The 19,128-nt window shown below is 41.5% G+C and overlaps 2 protein-coding genes across 9 annotated transcripts in view; one reads left to right on the top strand and one right to left on the bottom strand.

Annotated features, from left to right (window-relative positions):
- The window catches only part of SCRN3 (secernin 3), a 302,935-nt gene that overhangs the window by 140,367 nt on the left and 143,440 nt on the right, over nt 1-19,128 (top strand). The window lies entirely within an intron of this gene.
- The window catches only part of WIPF1 (WAS/WASL interacting protein family member 1), a 151,083-nt gene continuing 142,284 nt past the window's right edge, over nt 10,330-19,128 (bottom strand). For 7 of the 8 annotated variants that reach the window (XM_060177681.1, XM_060177680.1, XM_060177684.1 and 4 more), the window contains one exon: nt 10,976-13,861. In XM_060177681.1, coding sequence (XP_060033664.1) covers nt 13,806-13,861 — 56 coding nt within the window. In that variant the 3' untranslated portion in view covers nt 10,976-13,805. Of the gene's footprint in view, nt 10,520-10,975; nt 13,862-19,128 lie in introns of those variants that run through there. The other variant, XM_060177686.1, reaches the window with a different exon arrangement.

Genomic DNA, 19,128 nt, shown 5'->3' with positions numbered 1-19,128 from the left:
ACCCCTCTTATCCTATGGGTTTGTCAATGTTTCCTTTTTATATATATAAAGCTCTTACTGAGACATCAGCTGCGTGATATATCAAATCGAGGAGCCACAGAACAATAGTTGTCTTCAAAGAGCTTATCCACAAAGCGATATGACTCAAATTCATTGCCTACATTCAGTGTAAAGAGACGGCAGGGCTGTAAGAGGCTGAAAGCATTAATAAATAGAACGTGTCTTCCTCACCCAGGTTCTGAACAAATTGGGAGATAAAAATAAAAGGTAGCAGGTAAAGACGGAAATGTCATCTTCATTATTCAGAGGTCCAGTTGAAGGACGGGAAGGACAGGGCTGCGTGTGGCAGCCAGGGGTGACTGTGTACATGACCCCCTGGAGTTGGCTGACCTTTTCAGTAGACTAGGGACTACTTGAAGGCCAGACCTCTGCCAAGAGGAAGAAGAGGGCCTGGCCAAGGGTTCAGAGAGAGAGAGAGTAAATAGACTTAGGAACTGGTGCCAAAAAAAAAAAAAAAACCAGAGGGTGACGCTAGTGCAGGCCTCCTTTTTAAAAGTAGAGAGCAGCTGTTTCTTGTAAAATGTCAGGGGGTTGAAGGCTGGAAGGGAAGCTTTGGGAAGAGAGTGTCTCTGGAGGGGGATCCTCTGAAGTTGCCCACTGCCGGGACCTCAGGCAGAAAGCTTTCTGCACATCTGCTGCTTGGAGGATAAAGGTGGAGATTGATGGTTGGCTCCCACAGAGAAACTCTAAATGGCGTTGGAGTTGGGCGGTAGCAGTGGGTTAAGTGCATGTGGCACAAAGTTCAAGGACCGGCCTAAGGATCCCGGTCCGAGCCCCCGGCTCCCCACCTGCAGGGGAGTCGCTTCACAGGTGGTGAAGCAGATCTGCAGGTGTCTTTCTCTCCCCCTCTCTGTCTTCCCCTCCTCTCTCCATTTCTCTCTGTCCTGTCCAACAACGACGACATCAGTAACAACAATAATAACTACAACAATAAAACAAGAGCAACAAAAGGGAATAAATAAATAAATAAATAAATAAATAAATAAATAAATATTAAAACAGAAAGAAACTCTAAATGGCAAGAGAGTTCTAACAGTGGGAGCAGAGAAGAGGTGACTGGACCAGGTGGGTCAGGCTTGGGAGAAAGACTGACAGACGAAATTGAGCTCCTGTCCTACAGGGCCATCTAGAGGGACTCTACAGCTTCAGCAGGGAGAAGCTGGAGTTCTGATGCTGAGCTGTGAGTTCTAGCTGATTCCAGCTTCAGTTGAGTCGCCCCAGCCAGCCGGCCGCAGCGGGGAATGGTGGAGTCTAGAACTGTGGGCACAAGTCACATAAGGAAGAGACACCTTTCTGTATCAGCCTCGCTCAGAAAGAAAGCTGCTACCTGATGGGACGACGCCTTCATTAAGGATTTCTCTCTCTTCCTCCACTTCCCTTCTCATGGAGGGATCCTGAGTGAAACATGATTTCTGGAAGGATCCTGGAGTGAAACATGATTTCTGAAATGTGGGCAAATATGGAACAATAGGCAGAGAAAAAGAAAAGATCAATCATTTCCCATTTTTGTTTTCTTGGCTCGTGAATACCCTAAATAAATGAAGGAAACAGTTTTGAGTTTAAACCTGACTTCAAGGGGTGCTATGACATAAGATTGGATATTCTTTTTTCTTTTTTAAAAGACTTTTAAAAATATTTATTTATTCATTTTCCCTTTTTTGTTGCCCTTGTTTTTTTTATTGTTGTAATTATTATTGTTGTTGTTATTGATGTCTTCGTTGTTGGATAGGACGGAGAGGAGGGGAAGACAGAGAGGGGGAGGGAAAGATGGACACCTGCAGACCTGCTTCACTGCATGTGAAGCGACTCCCCTGCAGGTGGGGAGCCGGGGGCTCGTACTGGGATCCTTAAGCCGGTCCTTGCGCTTTGCGCCACCTGTGATTAACCCACTACACTACCGCTTGATTCCCAAGATTGGATATTCTATCTTCTTTATTGACATTGTGTTGGGGGGCGGGGGCAGATGGTGGTGCACCTGGTTAAGCGCACAGGTTACAGTGCGCAAGGACCCAGGTTCAAGCCCCTGGTCCCTCCTTGCAGGGGGAAAACTTCACGAGTGGTGAAGCAGGGCTGTAGGTGTCTCTCTGTCTCTCTCCCTCTATCCTTCACTTCCCTCTCAGCCACTCTCTGTCTCTATTTAATAATAAATAAATAAAAATAATAAGAAAAATTAAGGGAAAAAAGAGAGCCTGTGTTGGGGACTTGAGGTGGTTGTAGGTCTTTTTCCAGAGTCGCTTTTAAAAATTATTTATTTTATTTTAATGAGAGGGAGAGATACAGAGAGGAAGACACAGAAAGACCAGAGTACTCTCAGTTCTGGCTTATGGTGGTGCTGGGGATTGATCCTGGGGCCTCAGAGCCTCAGGCATGAAAGTCATTTACATAACCATTATGCTATCTCCTCAGCCCAGTTGTAGGTCGGTCTTTTTATTACTGGAAAGTAGCCCCAAAAGTCACAGAGCTGTAGTGGTTTTCGTTCAAGGTTAGGGGAAGACTATCCTCCCACTGAATAATTTTTTTTTTAAAGTCAGTGTTTTTAATAAAACACAGTTGTTTTCTCGTTTGAGTGGATTACTTTTTTCTTTACATTGAGTAGGCTATCAGCTTGACTTTGTTTATACTTATCTGGTCCACTATACAGGACTGTTTGTAGTATGGCCACATTTAGAAAAACATATATCTATTTATTTATAAGAAAGAACCACAGCATCATGCTTGACACGGATAGAACTTGGGACCCCATCAAGTCCATCTGCTGTGCCTCTACCTGGGCTTCAGTATCTCAGCATGTATGTATGTATGTATGTATGCATGCATGGATGTATGTTTTGCACAGATAGACCTTGTACATGTGCAATTTCACCCTACCCAGGATGTCTTTCTCATTTGGAGAGAGAGAAAGAGATAAAGGGGGGAGAGACACCACAGCACCAGAGCTCCTCCTGCTGTCAAGACACTGCCGGGTAGTGCTAGAGCTGACCCTTGAGCTCTCTCTCCGGCCGTCACCACATTTATGAAGTGTGCCGCCCAAGCCAGTGTCTGAGACACCAAGAACACTGGAACCTCCATCTATCGAGGACTGCATTTTCCCACATGGCCTAGTTAGGGCATGGACAGCACTCCAGGGCCATTCTTCCAGCAAGTTATAAACGCAAAGAGAGACAGTGAGAGCATTCTGGCTGTAGTGGTGGTCTCTCTGTGACAGCTTAAAAAAAATTTAGGGGGTCGGGCGGTGGCACACTGGGTTGGGCGCATGTGGCGCAAAGCGCAAAGACCGGCGTAGGGATCCCGGTTCGGGCCCCGGCTCCCCACCTGCAGGGGGGTCGCTTCGTGGGCGGTGAAGCAGGTCTGCAGGTGTCTGTCTTTCTCTCCCCCTCTCTGTCTTCCCCTCCTCTCTCCATTTCTCTCTGTCCTATCCAACAACAAACGACATCAACAATGGCAATAATGATAGCCACAGCGAGGCTACAACAAGGGCAACAAAAAGGGGGAAAAATGGCCTCCAGGAGCGGTGGATTCATGGTGCAGGCACCGAGTCCAGCAATGACCCTGGAGGAAAGAAAAAAAATTTTTTTAATTTAATATTTATTTCTTTATTTTCCCTTTTGTTGCCCTTGTTTTTATTGTTGTTGTAGTTATTATTGTTGTTGCTTTTGATGTCGTCGTTGTTGGATAGGACAGACAGAAATGGAGAGAGGAGGGGAAGACAGAGAGGGGGGAGAGACCTGCTTCACCACTTGTGAAGCAACTCCCCTGCAGGTGGGGCGCCGGGGCTCGAACCAGGATCCTTACTCTGGTCCTTGTGCTTTGCGCCACATGCGCTTAACTCACTGTGCTACGGCTGGACTCTGTGACAGCTTACTTTTTAAAACACTCTCCCAGCCAATAGTGCTGCTGTTGAACTTGTTGATGAGTAAACCCAGCGAGATACGTGTTAATAGCCTCTGTCTAATCCTGTCCAAAGCCAGGTAGAGTGGGTCAGCTTGCATTCTCCTCACCTTCTCCCAACATTCTTTGTTGTTTGGTCAGAACAGTTCCCCTCTGACATTAATGATTCCTAAGGGTGCGTAAAGAAGTTTCTTTATTATACAGGAAGTGATTGAAAACTGCCAATCATGAGTCTGGCAATCCCCTCTCATGAGCTTAAAGACTGTTCTGATTACGATAATTACATTTTTATGAATATCCTACCTAGAGAGTAACAATTTTACTATGTCAGACTACACCACACAAAGATGCATCAATTTCATCTGCCATGAAAAATAGAGCCTAATAGCATAGTTATATTTATATGATAGTCAAATATCAAGATGCAACGTAAGTACTTCAAGTGAAAGAATTCTGATCATTATTTAACCTTGAGATAATGATTAAGGGTGAAGGCTTGTCAGCTTTCATGAATTATTTTCTCATGATTTTTGCTATTTTGATTTGATTTTTAAAACTTTCTAATTAACATTTATTAACATTTGGATTCTGCCTCCCACCCCCATGACATACGGCCTAGGCAACAGCAATGAAACGATTAATAGATGTGATTAATGGTCAAAGGGGGATTATGAGGTAATCACAGTCATGTTTCTAGAGCCATGCCAGCTGGTTTCCTACTTTAGTCTCTAAGTTCCTTTAACTCTGAAATGAATAGGTTTGATGTTATCAGTACTTACTGACAATGCAAACAAAACTGTCCCATTATCGCAGATAGTGACCAGCGCCAGTGAGTGTGTGGCCTGAGAGCCAGCAGCACCAGGAAGCTTATTAGAAATACAAATTCTAGAGGCTCCCAGCCCCCCACCTGCAGGGGTGATCACTTCATAAGTGGTGAAGCAGGTCTGCAGGTGTCTCTCTTTCTCCCTATCTCCTCCTCCCCTCTCAATGTCTCTCTGTCCTAACCTAACAAAATGGAAAAAATGACCACCAGGAGCAGTTGATTCATAGAGTTAGGCACTGTGCCCCAGTGACAACCCTGGCGGCAAAAAAAAAAAAAAAAAAAGGAAAGAAAGAAAGAAATGCAAATTCTCAGGGCCCACTCACAGATTCACTGAATCAGAGGATTAGTTGTGAGGTAATGACTGAACAAGCCCTCCAGAGAGTTCTCTGAGGTTTGAAGTACTGCTCTGGCTCCTCATAGCTGTTTCCATTGGTTACAGTGAAACACCGGCTAGTCTCACTAGCAACTTCAGGGTGAGTTTCCCAGGGGAACTTAATTGAATTTCAAATTCACCCAAACTTTGGTTTAGGTCATGTTCCATAGTCTTCTTAAATGGATTTTCTCTTTCTCAAATCCTCTGAGGTCACTCACACACAATCCATAGATTTTTCTCCCATTACGGTCATAATTTTGTGTCCACCCTCCTTCACAGAAAGGTTGTTTATGATACCCTTTTTTGTTTGTTTGTTTTCTTTTCATTATTATTAGGACTTCACTGCTCTGGGTCAACTTTTTTTAAAAAAATTATTGCACAGAGATAGAAACTGAAAGGGAAGGGGAAGACAGAGAGGGAGAGAGACAGAGAGACACATGCAAACCTGCTTCACTGCTCATGAAGCTTCCCCCCTGCAGGTGGGGAGTGGGGGCTTGAACCCAGGTTCTTTCGCATAGTAGTGTATGCACTTAACCTGGTGCACCACTGCCTGGCCCCTGGTCAACTTTTTCAGATAGAAAAAGAGGCATGGGGGTGGAGAGGGAAGACACCACAGCACTAAGAGTGATCCCCCTTTTGGTGAGGGCGAGCCCTGCTCAGACCTGAGTCACCAACATGGCTGGTGAGCTCTCGTGCCGGCCCTCCTTAATATCAGAAATTTTCAGCAACCCAACTCCCTGATGACTCTTGAAGTCAGTTTCTGCTGGCTGCTAACAACAACAACAACAACAACATTAAGGTCCGGAGGTGGATCACCTGGTAGAGTACACACTTTGCCACATATGAAGTCATGGGTTCAAGCACCAGTACCCCATGGATGGCACTGGGGGAAGCTTTTATGAAGGGCAAAGCAGATCTGTGGTGTTGCTCCTCTCTTTCTCTCCTCCAGTGAAACAAAACAAGTAGAAGAAGATTGGCCTGGGGAAGATACCTACCTTAAACTTCCTCCCCTTAAAAAATATCCCAGTTCCCTGAAACCCATAATTTATAGTTTCCCCTACAATCTGAAAGTAGAACATTTCTATTTGGCAGATTATTTTCTTGGATCTGGGAGCACTCATGCTTTTTATGACATATTAATGTTAATAGGGTTCCCAGGCCTCTTCCACCTCACCCTACCCCACCCCCCCAATAACCAGCCACATTCTACCAAATACGAATATTCTATTTTCAGAGAGTACATTTGCTTCCCAGTGACTTCCTGAGATCACCTTGAAGGTACCTGATAAGATGAGCCAAAAAGTGCAGGTAGATAACATACATCCCTTTAAAAATCTCAAAGTAAAGAACTATAGACTTGGAAATAAGGTGGATAACTTGCAAGAAACAATTCGTTTCAGGTAGTAAATGACTAGAACCAGTTCACAGCTCAGTGAGAAAGATGAGGACATAGTGAATTTTCCATGAAGTTGCATTTATTCAATTGAGTCTACTGTGTATTCAACTAAGCCTTCTATTGAGTCTTTCATTTTGAGATTAGTTCTTCCTTTGTTTTCATCTTATTAAGACATCTTTGCTTTTATGAAAGGTCAGTGCTCTCTTAAAGATGTCAAATGAAATGATGACAAGATTTTATGGCTCTCGATTTAAATGGACTCAGGTAGCTATGAATTTGAATCTATTCAATGCAAGTGGCTTCAGGCAAATTTCAAATCCACTCGAGACTGGTTTCTTTAAAACTATTGTATTTATTTATTGGATAGGGACAAAGAGAAATTGAGAGGGAAGGGGGATAAAGAGGAAGAGAGGCAGAGAGATACTTGAAGCACACTCACTGCTTCACCACTTGTGGAACCTTCTTCCCTGGTGGGGACCAGGGACTTTGAACCCAGGTCCTTGTATGATTAAGTACCATGTTCATTCAACCAGGTGTGCCACCACCTGGGCCCCCCCCCCCCCATGGCTGGTTTCTACATGGGTGAGCCATAGACATTAGCAACATTAATGTCTAACATAGGCATTAATATCTTCTTCTTTTTTTATACTTTGCTTATTCATTTTAATGAGGAGACATAAAAAGAGATAGAGACCAGAGATCTACTTAGTTCTGGTTCATGGTAGTGCTAGGAATTGAACCTGGGACCTCAAGTGCCTCAGGTATATAAGTTTTTTTTAAAAAATATTTTATTTTAATGAAATACACAGAGAAAGATACAGAGAGACCACAGCACTGATCAGCTCTGGCTGATGGTGGTGCTGGGCATCGAACCCGGGACCCCTGGTGCCTCAGGCTTGGAAGGCTTTTATATAGCCATTATGCTGTTTCCCTAGCCCCATATGAAAGTTTTCTATAGTCATCATGCTATTTCCCCAGCCTGGCATTAGCCAATCAGCAAGGCATGGTAGATGATTATCTGAAAAATAAAGACAACATATAAATGTTCTCTCAATAAGTGAATTAGGTATTTTGATGAGGTAAAATTACTGCGCTTTCATAACGGTGTTCTATTTTTTAATTTTCCCATAGTGGCCCCATTTGGGACCTATTCATGCCTTTGCTATCAGAGTAAGTCTCTAGAATGCGCACCAAGGTGGGGGGTGTTCCCTTTCATATGCTATGTTATTGGCGAGTAGCATGGCAGAACCATTGGTAGAATGAGGTTGTTATCTACTGACCAAAATTATTGTTAGAGCTAGAATTAAAACTCAGCTCCTTGGTTCTGAGACTAGTACTTTTTTTTTTTTTTTATTGTATAATGCCTATTTCTGTATTCCCAATGCTTTAACAGCAGAGTTACTTAAGCAGTTCATTTTTTTAATTTAGGTCTCTTGGCAGTTTGAATGAATAGCATAAAAAGAATGAATCTCAAGGAATATAATAGCTTTTTAATGCATGAGGTTTTTCCAGTTATTTGCTGCCACTTGTTTCAGGGCCGTAACTGAAATAGATAGCATTTTGACAGGTAAGGTTTTGTGAAGCTTTCTTTCGCCCTGCAGGTGGGGACCAGGGACTTGAACGTGGGTCCTTGCACTTTGTAATATGCGCTCGACCAGGGAAAACAAAAACATCTATCTGAAAAGACCCATGAACACCAATGTTCAGGGGCCAGGTTGTGGCACACCTGGTTAAGTGCACACATTATAGTGTACAAAGACCCAGGTTCAAGTCCCTGGTCCCCACCTGCAGGGGAAAAGCTTCACGAGTGGTGAAGCAGGGCTGCAGGTGTCTCTCTCACTTTCTATGTTCCCCTCCCCTCTCAATTTCTGTCCATCTGCATCCAATAATAAATGAATAAATTAAAAAAAAACATCAATGTTCATAGCAGCTCAGTTTGTAATAGCCCAAAGTTGGAAGCAACCCAGATGCCCAACAACAGATGAATGATTCAGGTAGTTGTGGTATGTATACACAATAGAGTATACATAGCTGTTAAAAACAGCAAAGTCATCTTTGTCTAGATCTTGCTTTGGGTTTCTTATGTGAACGATTTTTCTTCTATTGCCCCCCCCATTTTATTTATAGGGGTAGGGGTTAATGATTTACAGTGCGGTCTTTAACAGATAGGCACAACCTCTCACATCTCTTTGACTGGTGTCTAGGAGACACAAGAGGACCCCCAAATCCTTTTATCCTATCCGATAGCCTCCTTCCCCAGAATCCTCTGCTTTGAAGCAATACACCACACCTAGTCCAAGTCTCACCTTATGTTTTCCCTTATGGTTCTTTATTCTTAAATTCCACCTATAAGTGAAGTAATTTTTCTCTTTCTCACTTGTTTCATTCAACATGATGCCGGCAAGTTCTCACCATGATACTGCAAAGGAGATGACATTTTTTTTTTTTGCCTCCAGGGTTATTGCTGGGGCTCAGTGTCTGCACCATGAATCCACTGCTCCTGGAGGCCATTTTTCCCCCTTTGTTGCCCTTGTTGTTGTAGCCTTGTTGTAGTTATTATTGTTGTGTGTCGTTCATTGTTGGATAGGACAGAGAGAAATGGAGAGAGGAGGGGAAGACAGAGAGGAGGAGAGAAAGATAGACACCTGCAGACCTGCTTCACCGCCTGTGAAGCGACTCCCCCGCAGGTGGGGAGCCGGGGGCTTGAACTGGGATCTTTATGCTGGTCCTTGCACTTTGCACCACGTTTGCTTAACCCGCTGTGCTACTGCCCGACCCGACCTTGTTGTTTTTAACAGCTACATATACTCCACTGTATGCGTGCACCACACCTTCTTTAGCCATTCATCTTTTAGGTCTCCATCTGTTGTTGGATATCTGAGTGGCTCTCAAGTTTGGGGCTATCACAAACTGAGCTACTATCAACACTGGTGTGCACAGGTCTTTTCAGATAGATGCTTTTGTTCTCCTCAGATAAATCCCTAGGAGAAGGAGTGCTGGATCACAAGGTAGGTCCATTTCTAGAGTTCTGATGAATCTCCATACCCTTCCCTGCTCTTTTCCTTTCTTTCCTCTCTCTCTCTTTTCGCCTCCAGGGTTATCGCTGGAGCTCGATGCTGGCACTATAAATCACCTGCTCCTGGTGGTCATTTTTCTCCATTTTATTGGATAGGACAGAGAGATATTGAGGAGGAGAGGAAGGTAGAGAGGGAGAGGGGAAGACAGACACCTGAAGGCCTGCTTTGCCGCTTGTGAAGTGTCCTCGCTGCAGGTGGGGAGCCAGGGAGTTGAACCTGGATCCTCACACGGGTCCTTGTGCTTAGTACCATGTGTGCCCAATCAGATGCACCACTGGCCCCCTCCAGACTGTTTTCTATAAGGGGTTGGGTGAATTCACATCCCCACCAGCTATGTAAGAGAGTTCCTTTCCCCTCACAGTCTCTCCAGAGAGTTGGTGTTTCTGCCTTTTCTAATATATGGCACTCTCACAGTGTTGTTTTTATTGGCATTTCCCTGATCATCAGTGACCTGGAGCATTTTTTCACATTTAAAAGTAGGCTAGTACGTCCTCTTCTAGTCAATTTTGTGTCAGTTAATTTGTAGTCATTATATGTATTTCCTGTTTCATATAATGGTAATGATAGTTATAAGGTGCTTAGAACAATTCAGGATACATGCTAAGTGTGCTAGACCATGTACTTACTTTCTAGATAAAGAAATTGAGGCTATGAAAAGCTAAGTGACTTAGCAGGTATTTTTAACCTTTTTTACCATTATACTATATTAAGATAGTCACACCCACATGTGTGCACAGCAGATAATTTAAAAAATTTTCAGGCTTCTTAAGCGCCCTGGCTTTCCCTATATCCATCAGTGTCAATGCCAGTTTCTGTAATTCCACTTTCCATTGTTTCCGTCATCCATGTTTACCTTGGGATAGAAGCGCGTGTTTCCAGTGATTCTGAGTAAGATGGAGGTTCTCAGGAAAAAACAAAGGATTCGAAATTAGATATAGTGAATAAGTTACCTACTTACACTGGTTTTTATGTTTTTAAAAAATATTTATTTATTCCCTTTTGTTGCCTTTGTTGTTTTATTGTTGTAGTTATTATTGTTGTTAGAGAGGACAGAGAGAAATGGAGAGAGGAGGGGAAGACAGAGAGGGGGAGAGAAAGATAGACACCTGCAGATCTGCTTCACCGCCTGTGAAGCGACTCCCCTGCAGGTGGGGAGCTGGGGGCTCGAACCGGGATCCTTATGACAGTCCTTGCGCTTTGTGCCATGTGCATTTAACCCGCTGGGCTACCACCTGACTCCTGTTATTTATTTATTTATTTTTTTGTCTTTTGATTTTATCTTTTTCTACTACAGTAAAAAGCAGAAAACACTTGTTTTTAGCTATTTGCATAGATAGTACGTAAATAAAAATCACCAGTTGACACTCATATTTTGCTTTTATTTATTGGCTGGCTAACTTACAAAACCCCAGATGTGTGGAGTAGACTCTACCCCACCATTTAAACTATCCTGATGCCGTAGATACCAAAATGTGCATGTTTACATCGTGCAGTGGTATGTAAAACACTTTTCATTTACAGTCTTTTTTTTTTTTTTTTTTTTTTTACATAAGCAGGGAAAGACCTATTTCATGCCAAAAAATTTTGGGCACTTTAACAATCATCCCATATTCCTGCTACTAAAATAACAAAATTGGCATTACAAGTTAAGTGATAAAGGCCTCACAGTTTTTACAAAAATGCAAATAATCTGCTACTTAGACATAAAAAAAATCGATTTCTTTCAAATCACAAAGTAAGGCACCATTGGATTAAACACTTTTTTCAGCTTTTACTAAATAAAATGCATAGTGAAATAAATACTGAACACTGAATTTTAATACTGTAATACATTTCAATATAAAATGATATGTGAATGTTAAAACACTGTATTGCATCTTGAATACACTTATCAGAAAATTTTATGGGGAAAAAAAAGCACTTGCAAGCTCTGATTTCAGGAAATAAAATATTCACTTATATGATATTCCATAGTTGAAGATTTGAGATAGCATTTACTTTGGGTGCAATTTAGTTGCAAACTTTCAAAGAAGGAGTGTATGCTTATCGATGAAGCATTCACCTAGACGATACATTCTAAAGCATTCTACAATGGGTAAATGGCAACTTTGAGCTGTGACCCTTTTTTCTTAAAACCGAAACAAAACAAAACAACATTTTAGGACTGTACCTGCAGAGGAGAGAGGGAAAAACTAAGTTCTCTAATGTACTAAACCCAGAACTTAGGTAAGGAAAGTTATAAAAATACAGTATATTCAAATCATCAACTACATAATTTATTAGATAGTGCATTAATTAGGATTCTAAGTCCTTGTGCTTTTACAGACATGAAACCGTTATTCTATAAATAGGAATGCGTCTTTCAAAAATTTCTTTGGATTGATTTCTTATTTGCATCTCCTAGTAATAGACAAACAGTACACTAAAATCATGATACACAGTTAGGTAGATATACATATGTGGTCATGTGCTTTTAAAAAAATAACAGTAATTTTACACATAACCATATAAAATATCTAAATGGAAAATTTTTTCCAGCTTTATAGCTAGTTGTAAAAGTCCCAATAAAAGTTTTGTAAACAAAGTCATATAAAAAAGGCAAGACTGGATCTTCCCTATGGTCCACTAGTGGAGCTTTATTTGCATAGACCCAAGGCAAATGATTCTTCAGAAAAGACAGATTCAAAGCAAGTTCGCTTCAGTTTCCAGTAGCCGTTTTCTCTCTCTCAACCTCATTCACATGCACTTTAGATCTGCAGAGTTTTGCCTAATCAACACAGATCTGTTTCCTTCATCTACATTTCTCAGTTGCTAACTTTTCTAGACAAACCCCACCCCAAACCCCCAAATTACAGTGCCTACAACCCTCCTCGCCCTGAGGAGCAAGCTGGGTGGCAGAAGAAAGAAGCTGCTTCAAACACGCAAAGCTGGAAGGAGTCCGACTGACAGGTAAATGCACAAACCAGGTGGTTCTGAGCTCAGAAGCCCCAGTCTGGATCTAAATTTCTTTCTGATGGCTTTGTTCTATAGGACAGCAAACTCTGTTAGAACAATTTCTGACCTTGGGATTGTGAAGCGACACTTACATTGTCATTAAGAGAAGAGGGAAAGCAAGGGAACAGAATCTAATGCCAAACTGTCTGCCAAATGAGATGTAGGTCCTGATTTTATTTTAGTTTCCTCTTGAATTAACTAAAGCTCACCTTGCCTTCTATCTTCTATCTTTTCTTTTCTGAACAAGAGGTTTTTGCACTAGCCTCTCTCCACTAGACTTGTACTGTCCAATATGGCAGCCACTAGATACTAACCACACGTAGCTGTTGGGTACTTGAAACGTAGCCAGTTCGAATGGAGATGTTCTCTATGTAGAAACTGCACCCTGAATTTAGGAGACGTCGTACCAAAAACAAAGAATGACAAATCTCATAAGTAATTGCTATAGTGATTATTATAGGCTGGAATGATAATATTTTGTATATGAGATATATTAAGATGGATTTCACATATTTCTTCTATTGTGGCTACTGGAAGTTTAGAAATTGCGTAAGTGGCTCACACTTATATTGGATAGCTCTGTCCTAGAGCCTATCTCAGACTGCCCAAGATTGGACATCCTATAACTAAATGTTCGTATGAGCCTTCACTCAGCAACTTGCTTAGGTGGTCTGTGGTTCTTGGGAACAGACTGGAGGCCAAGTATACAAAAAAAAAGGCAGCTCTCAGGGACTTTAATCATTAAAGGCTCAAATAAGTGCATTAATGAGTTTCTCTTTCTTTCCTTTTCTTCCTTTCTTTTCTTTTCTCTTCTTTCTCTCTCTCTCTCTCTCTTTCTTTCTTAACCATTATACCTGTATATGTGAGGGTGTTTGAATTTGGTTGTTGGAAAGCTGGGACACAATTCATCTCTACCTACTTGCCACAAAAATCTGCGAATCCCCAAATAGCCCACACTGGCAGGCCATAGCTGAAGCAAGCAATAGCATTGAGAATATACACAATATAAAAAGCTAGGTGTATCTCTTCACTGGATTCCCACCCTGCGCACACGCATAGATTGCCACATCTCCCTACCTTCTCCCACTGTCAATATGAAAGGGGTAAAGGTAGACAAGTGGAGGAGGGTGTGTACAACTCGGACAGAAAGAACAGAAGTAGCCTTCGGTCTGGGTGGAGAAGCGCAGGCAAGGATCACCTCGGGATAGGAGGAAGCGGTGGGGCGCCCCTTTCTCTTCGGTTGGATCCACCTTGTCAAAAGAAACAGACACAGAAATTTTGGTTAGAAAGTTCTTGGGGTTCAGGTGGTAGCACAGCAGGTTAAGTGCACATGGTGCAAAGTGCAAGGACCGGCATAAGGATCCCGGTTGGAGCCCCTGGCTCCCCACCTGCAGGGGAGTCGCTTCACAAGTGGTGAAGCAGGTCTGCAGGTGTCTATCTTTCTCTCCCTCTCTCTGTTTTTCTCTCCTCTCTTGATTTCTCTCTGTCTTATCCAACAACAATGACAGCAATAACAACAACAATCACCACAACAATGATAAACAACAAGGGCAACAAAAAGGAAAAAAATGGCCTCCATTTTTTTTGGAGCTGTGGGTTCAAAGTGCAGGCAATAAGTCTCAGCAATAAGCCTGGAGGCAAAACAACAACAAAAACAAACAAACAAACAAAACCCCTACAATGTGTGCACTAAAGAGAGAAAATTAAAATCAGAGGACTGAAATTTAAAATTTTAAATAAAAAAAAAAGGAAGTTAAGTTCTCACCGGGATAACTCTAGGATGTTCGCAAAGGCACCAGCAGTCTCAGCCTCTGTGGCCACTGCTGTCAATGGCAGCACAGCACAGCTAATGTGAGAAGGGATGGGTTCAAGTCCCTGGTGCCCACTTGCAGGAGGGAAAAGCAGTGAAGCAGTGCTGCAAGTGTCTCTCTTTCTCGCCCTCTTTTTCCCCCCCTCTCAACTTCTCTCTGATATATATCACATAAAAATAAATAAATTTAAAGAAGGTGAGAAGGGAAGAAGCAAGGAAGGGTCTGAAGAAGTGTCAAAGAGAAGGAAGACCCATTGTTTTTATTCCTATGCAAATCTAGTATGTTTATTGTAGATTTAGAAAATGTGAATGAGCACAAACAATTGTTTTGGTAGAGCCAGGGCTGTGTGCATGTGTGACTTCACCTTTCCCAGGTCAACATTTACTCAGAGAGACAGACACCCCCATAGCTCCAGAGCTCGCCCTGGTGCCACAGTGCCAGGGCTTGAACCTGGGTCACACACATGGCAAAGCACATGCCCTACTTGGTGAGCTATTTCTCTGGCTCCAAGCAAGGAAAAATACAACTTTGCCAACGCAGACGACCTCACCACAGAAATATTTAGTTCAAGTATTCAACCCATACAGAATGCAAAAGCTATTGTCTTATATGAAGACTTATTTTTCACCACATACTTCCACCATATTTGTTTACTTTGGGCACCTGTCATAGTTTTATTTTTTCTTCCCTAAAATACTTTCTTTTAAAAAATTTTTTTAAATTTGTTATTGGATAGAGATAGAAATTGAGAGAGAAGGGGAGATAGAGAGGAAGAGAGACAGAGAGACGCCTGCAGACCTGCTTCACCGTTTGTGAAGTGACTCCCCTGCAGATGGGGAGCTGGGGGCTCGAACCGGGATCCTAACTGGTCCTTGCGCTTTGCACCATGTGCGCTTAACCCGTTGCGCTACCGCCCGAGTCCCCCTAAAATACTTTTCTAATTCTTTAAGTTCTGCAGGCACAAACAATAATATAACCTGTTCTTAGTAATTTGACTGAACCATGTGGCATGAGTTGTAACACACAATACAACTGTGTTCTTACCTTAATGGCAGTATCTAGTACTTCTCTCTGATGGCAATGTTGTTGTATCTATCTTTAACTTCAGCTGACTTTAGTCTGTTCTGATCCCAGGAACCAATCAAACACATTCCTTAAGAATCATGTGTTCCACTGTCATGCACCAGGATGCCAGCGGCCCTCCACCCCTCCTTTCCTCTCTTTCCAGAGTCCTTTGCTTTGGGGTGGTATACTACACCCAGTCCAAGTTTTACTTTGTGTTTCCACTTTGTCCTTGTTTTTTAAGTTCCACCTATGACGGTAGAAAAGGACACAGGTTGGGGTGGGAGGAGTGTTCTGAGGACACCTATGATGGGGAGACGAGAAATTGTCCCCATGCATGAATAACTGTAACATCCCCTAATAAAGTGATTAAAAAAGGATTGTGGATTGAGCATCTGACAATAGATTGATGCCAAACATAATTATACAGCTGAACAAAACCAACAATAAACCAAAATAATTCAATAAAAATGGGTAAAAGATATGAATAAACAATTATTTTTAAGAAGCTGTGACACACAGACATGTGAAAGAGGGTCTCATTTCAGTTCTCCTTAGGGAAATGCCAATTAGAACTACATTGCGATTCCATTTCACACCCATGAAAGTGGTACTCATCATCAAATCAGGAAATGTTGAGTGAGGTTGGAAAAGATGTAGAGAAAGAGGAACTCTTACACTGCTGGTGGAGATGCAAACTGGTGCACCCTCTATGAAAGATCGTGCAGAGAGTCTTTAGACAAATAAAAATGGAAATAGCTTATGATCCAGAAACACCACTCTGAGGCATAGATTCCAGAGGACATGAAAATGAAAATTCAAAAGGACACAGGTACCCATAGGCTCATAATTACTTTATTCACAATAGCCAAGGAATGGAAGAAACTTAAAAACTTAAATGTCTATCGATGAACAATTACATAAGGAAGTTATAGGACATAGGACATATTCAATTGGAATACTACCCTACAGTTTAAATATATATTATGTTCTTTTTACATAATATATTTCTTAGAGCAGCAGGTTTTTAAAAATGTTTGTTTATTATTGAATAGAGACAGAGAGAAATTGAGAGGAGTGGGGAGGAAGAGAGAAGGAGAGAAACAGAGAGACACTTGCAGCACTGCTTCACCACTTGTGAAGCTTTCCCCCCTGCAGGTGGGGACCGGGGGCTTGAACTTGGGTCCTTGTGCACTGTAGTGTGTGCTTAACCAGGTGTGCCACCACCTGCCCCTGATATTATGTTCTTTAGGATAAAATGGATGGAACTGGAGTGGATTATGCTTAGTGAAGTATATAAGGAAGTAAAAGATAACTAGCAGATGATTTCACTCACATGTAGAATACAGACAACTAAAACACATGAACTTGCAGGAAAAAGTCACCAAAATCAAGAAAAACAAAAACAAAAACACAGAGTAGTCAAACTATCTCTAAGACTGTGTAAGAACTATGGTAGTCATTGGGGTGGGGCAGGGGCTCAGAACTTTGGGGTGTGCTAAAGAACTGTCTCTAGCCTTATAATCTTAGAATCTTGCAAACTATTACTAAATCACTAATAAGAATTTTGTCCTTACATCAGACAAGAGTTTAATAATCAAAATTATATATAAATATCTTGTCAAACTCAACAACAAAAAAACAAATGACCCCATCCCAAAATGGGGAGAGGATATGGACAGAATATTCACCACAGAAGAGATCCAAAAGGCTGAGAAACACATGAAAAAATGCTCCAAGTCTTTGATTGTCAGAGAAATGCAAATAAAGACAACAATGAGATACCACTTCACTCCTGTGAGAATGTCATACATCAGAAAAGGTAGCAGCAGCAAATGCTGGAGAGGTTGCGGGGTCAAAGGAACCCTCCTGCACTGCTGGTGGGAATGTCAATTGGTCCAACCTCTGTGGAGAACAGTCTGGAGAACTCTCAGAAGGCTAGAAATGGACCTACCCTATGATCCTGCAATTCCTCTCCTGGGGCTTTATCCTAAGGAACCCAACACACCCATCCAAAAAGATCTATGTACACATATGTTCTTGGCAGCACAATTTGTAATAGCCAAAACCTGGAAGCAACCCAGGTGTCCAACAACAGATGAGCAAGTTGTGAGATATATATATATATATATATATATATATATATATATATATATATATATATATACACACACACACACACACACACACACACACACACACACACACACACAGTGGAATACTACTCAGCTATCAAAAATGGTGACTTCACCGTTTTCAGCCCATCTTGGATGGACCTTGAAGAAATCATGTTAAGTGAAATAAGTCAGAAACAGAAGGATGAATATGGGATGATCTCACTCTCAGGCAGAAGTTGAAAAACAAAATCAGAAGAGAAAACACAAGTAGAACCAGAACAGGAATTGGTGTATTGCACCAAAGTAAAAGACTCTGAGGTGGGTGGGGGGGGTACAGGTCTTGAAAAGGATGACAGAGGACCTAGTGGGGGTTGTATTGCTGTGTTGAAAACAGAAATGTTATGCACGTAAAAGCTATTGTATTTACTGTCAAATATAAACCATTAATCCCCCAATAAAGAAATAAAAAAATAATTTTGTCCTGCTTTGTATCTTCTCATCTTTCAGCCACCAAGATGCAGATGCTACTATGATTCCAATTTGACTTCCCTAGACAGATAATCTCACCAATGTGTCCTGAAGTCTTACCTCTCCTAGGGAAAGACAAACAGGCTGGGGGTAAGAAGTGACCTGCTGGTGCCCATGTCCAGCAGAGAAGCAGCTGCAGAAGTCAGAACTTCCACCTCTTGAACCCAAAAAGAATTTTGGTCCATACTCCCAGAGGGCTATGGAGTAGGGAGGGGAATGGGACATGGAACGCTGGTGGTGGGGACGGTGTGGAATTGTAGCCCTACTGCCTTACAATCTCGTAGATCATTGCTAGACCACTAATAATAATAAAAAAAAGAATTAAAAGACAATTGTATGTTAAGAAAGAGTCAAGAAGTCTGAGCATATGTGAGGAGTTCTGCCAGGGAGTGAGAACATGACTAAGGACACTGTGACAGTTATTTGACCTGTGTAGGCATACTTTCTCCACACATTTCTGGGAGTCTGGTTCTGAAGCTAAGCCTATCACAGATCTGAGACTCATATATATGATGCTAATGAATTAAATCTTTTTAAATTGTATACATATATTGCTGTGAAATTCCAGTTTCTCTAGTCTTTCTTCACATTTTTTTTAAACAGGAGAAAACTCATTTACTTCTTTATGGGGACATTACATATACTAGCAAAAAAAATTAATTAATTAATTAATTCTTTGATAGAATCAAATAAAACTGTGGTAAAATGGAAACATTTTGACTAAGCAATGTTATACAAACCCTGTGACCAAAAAATAAAACCTTTATAATTATAAATGTATAATTTAACCAGAATTACACTGGCACCAACTAGAAGAGGATCTTGTAAAATGGAAATAAATTTTACATGAAGCGATGATAGGTATACTTAAATTTATCATATATGCTTTGTAGAGCTATAATATATTTAGAATCTCAAGGTAGTTAAAATGAGCTTTTATTATAATTTATAAGACTTTTTGTCAGTCTCAAATCCAGTAGAAATAGGGGATGTGCTGTC

The sequence above is a fragment of the Erinaceus europaeus genome, chromosome 18, assembly GCF_950295315.1.
Source record: "Erinaceus europaeus chromosome 18, mEriEur2.1, whole genome shotgun sequence".
NCBI lineage: Eukaryota > Metazoa > Chordata > Mammalia > Eulipotyphla > Erinaceidae > Erinaceus > Erinaceus europaeus.
The sequence above is the reverse complement of the archived record's forward strand: the minus strand, read 5'-3'. Positions and strand labels throughout refer to the sequence as shown.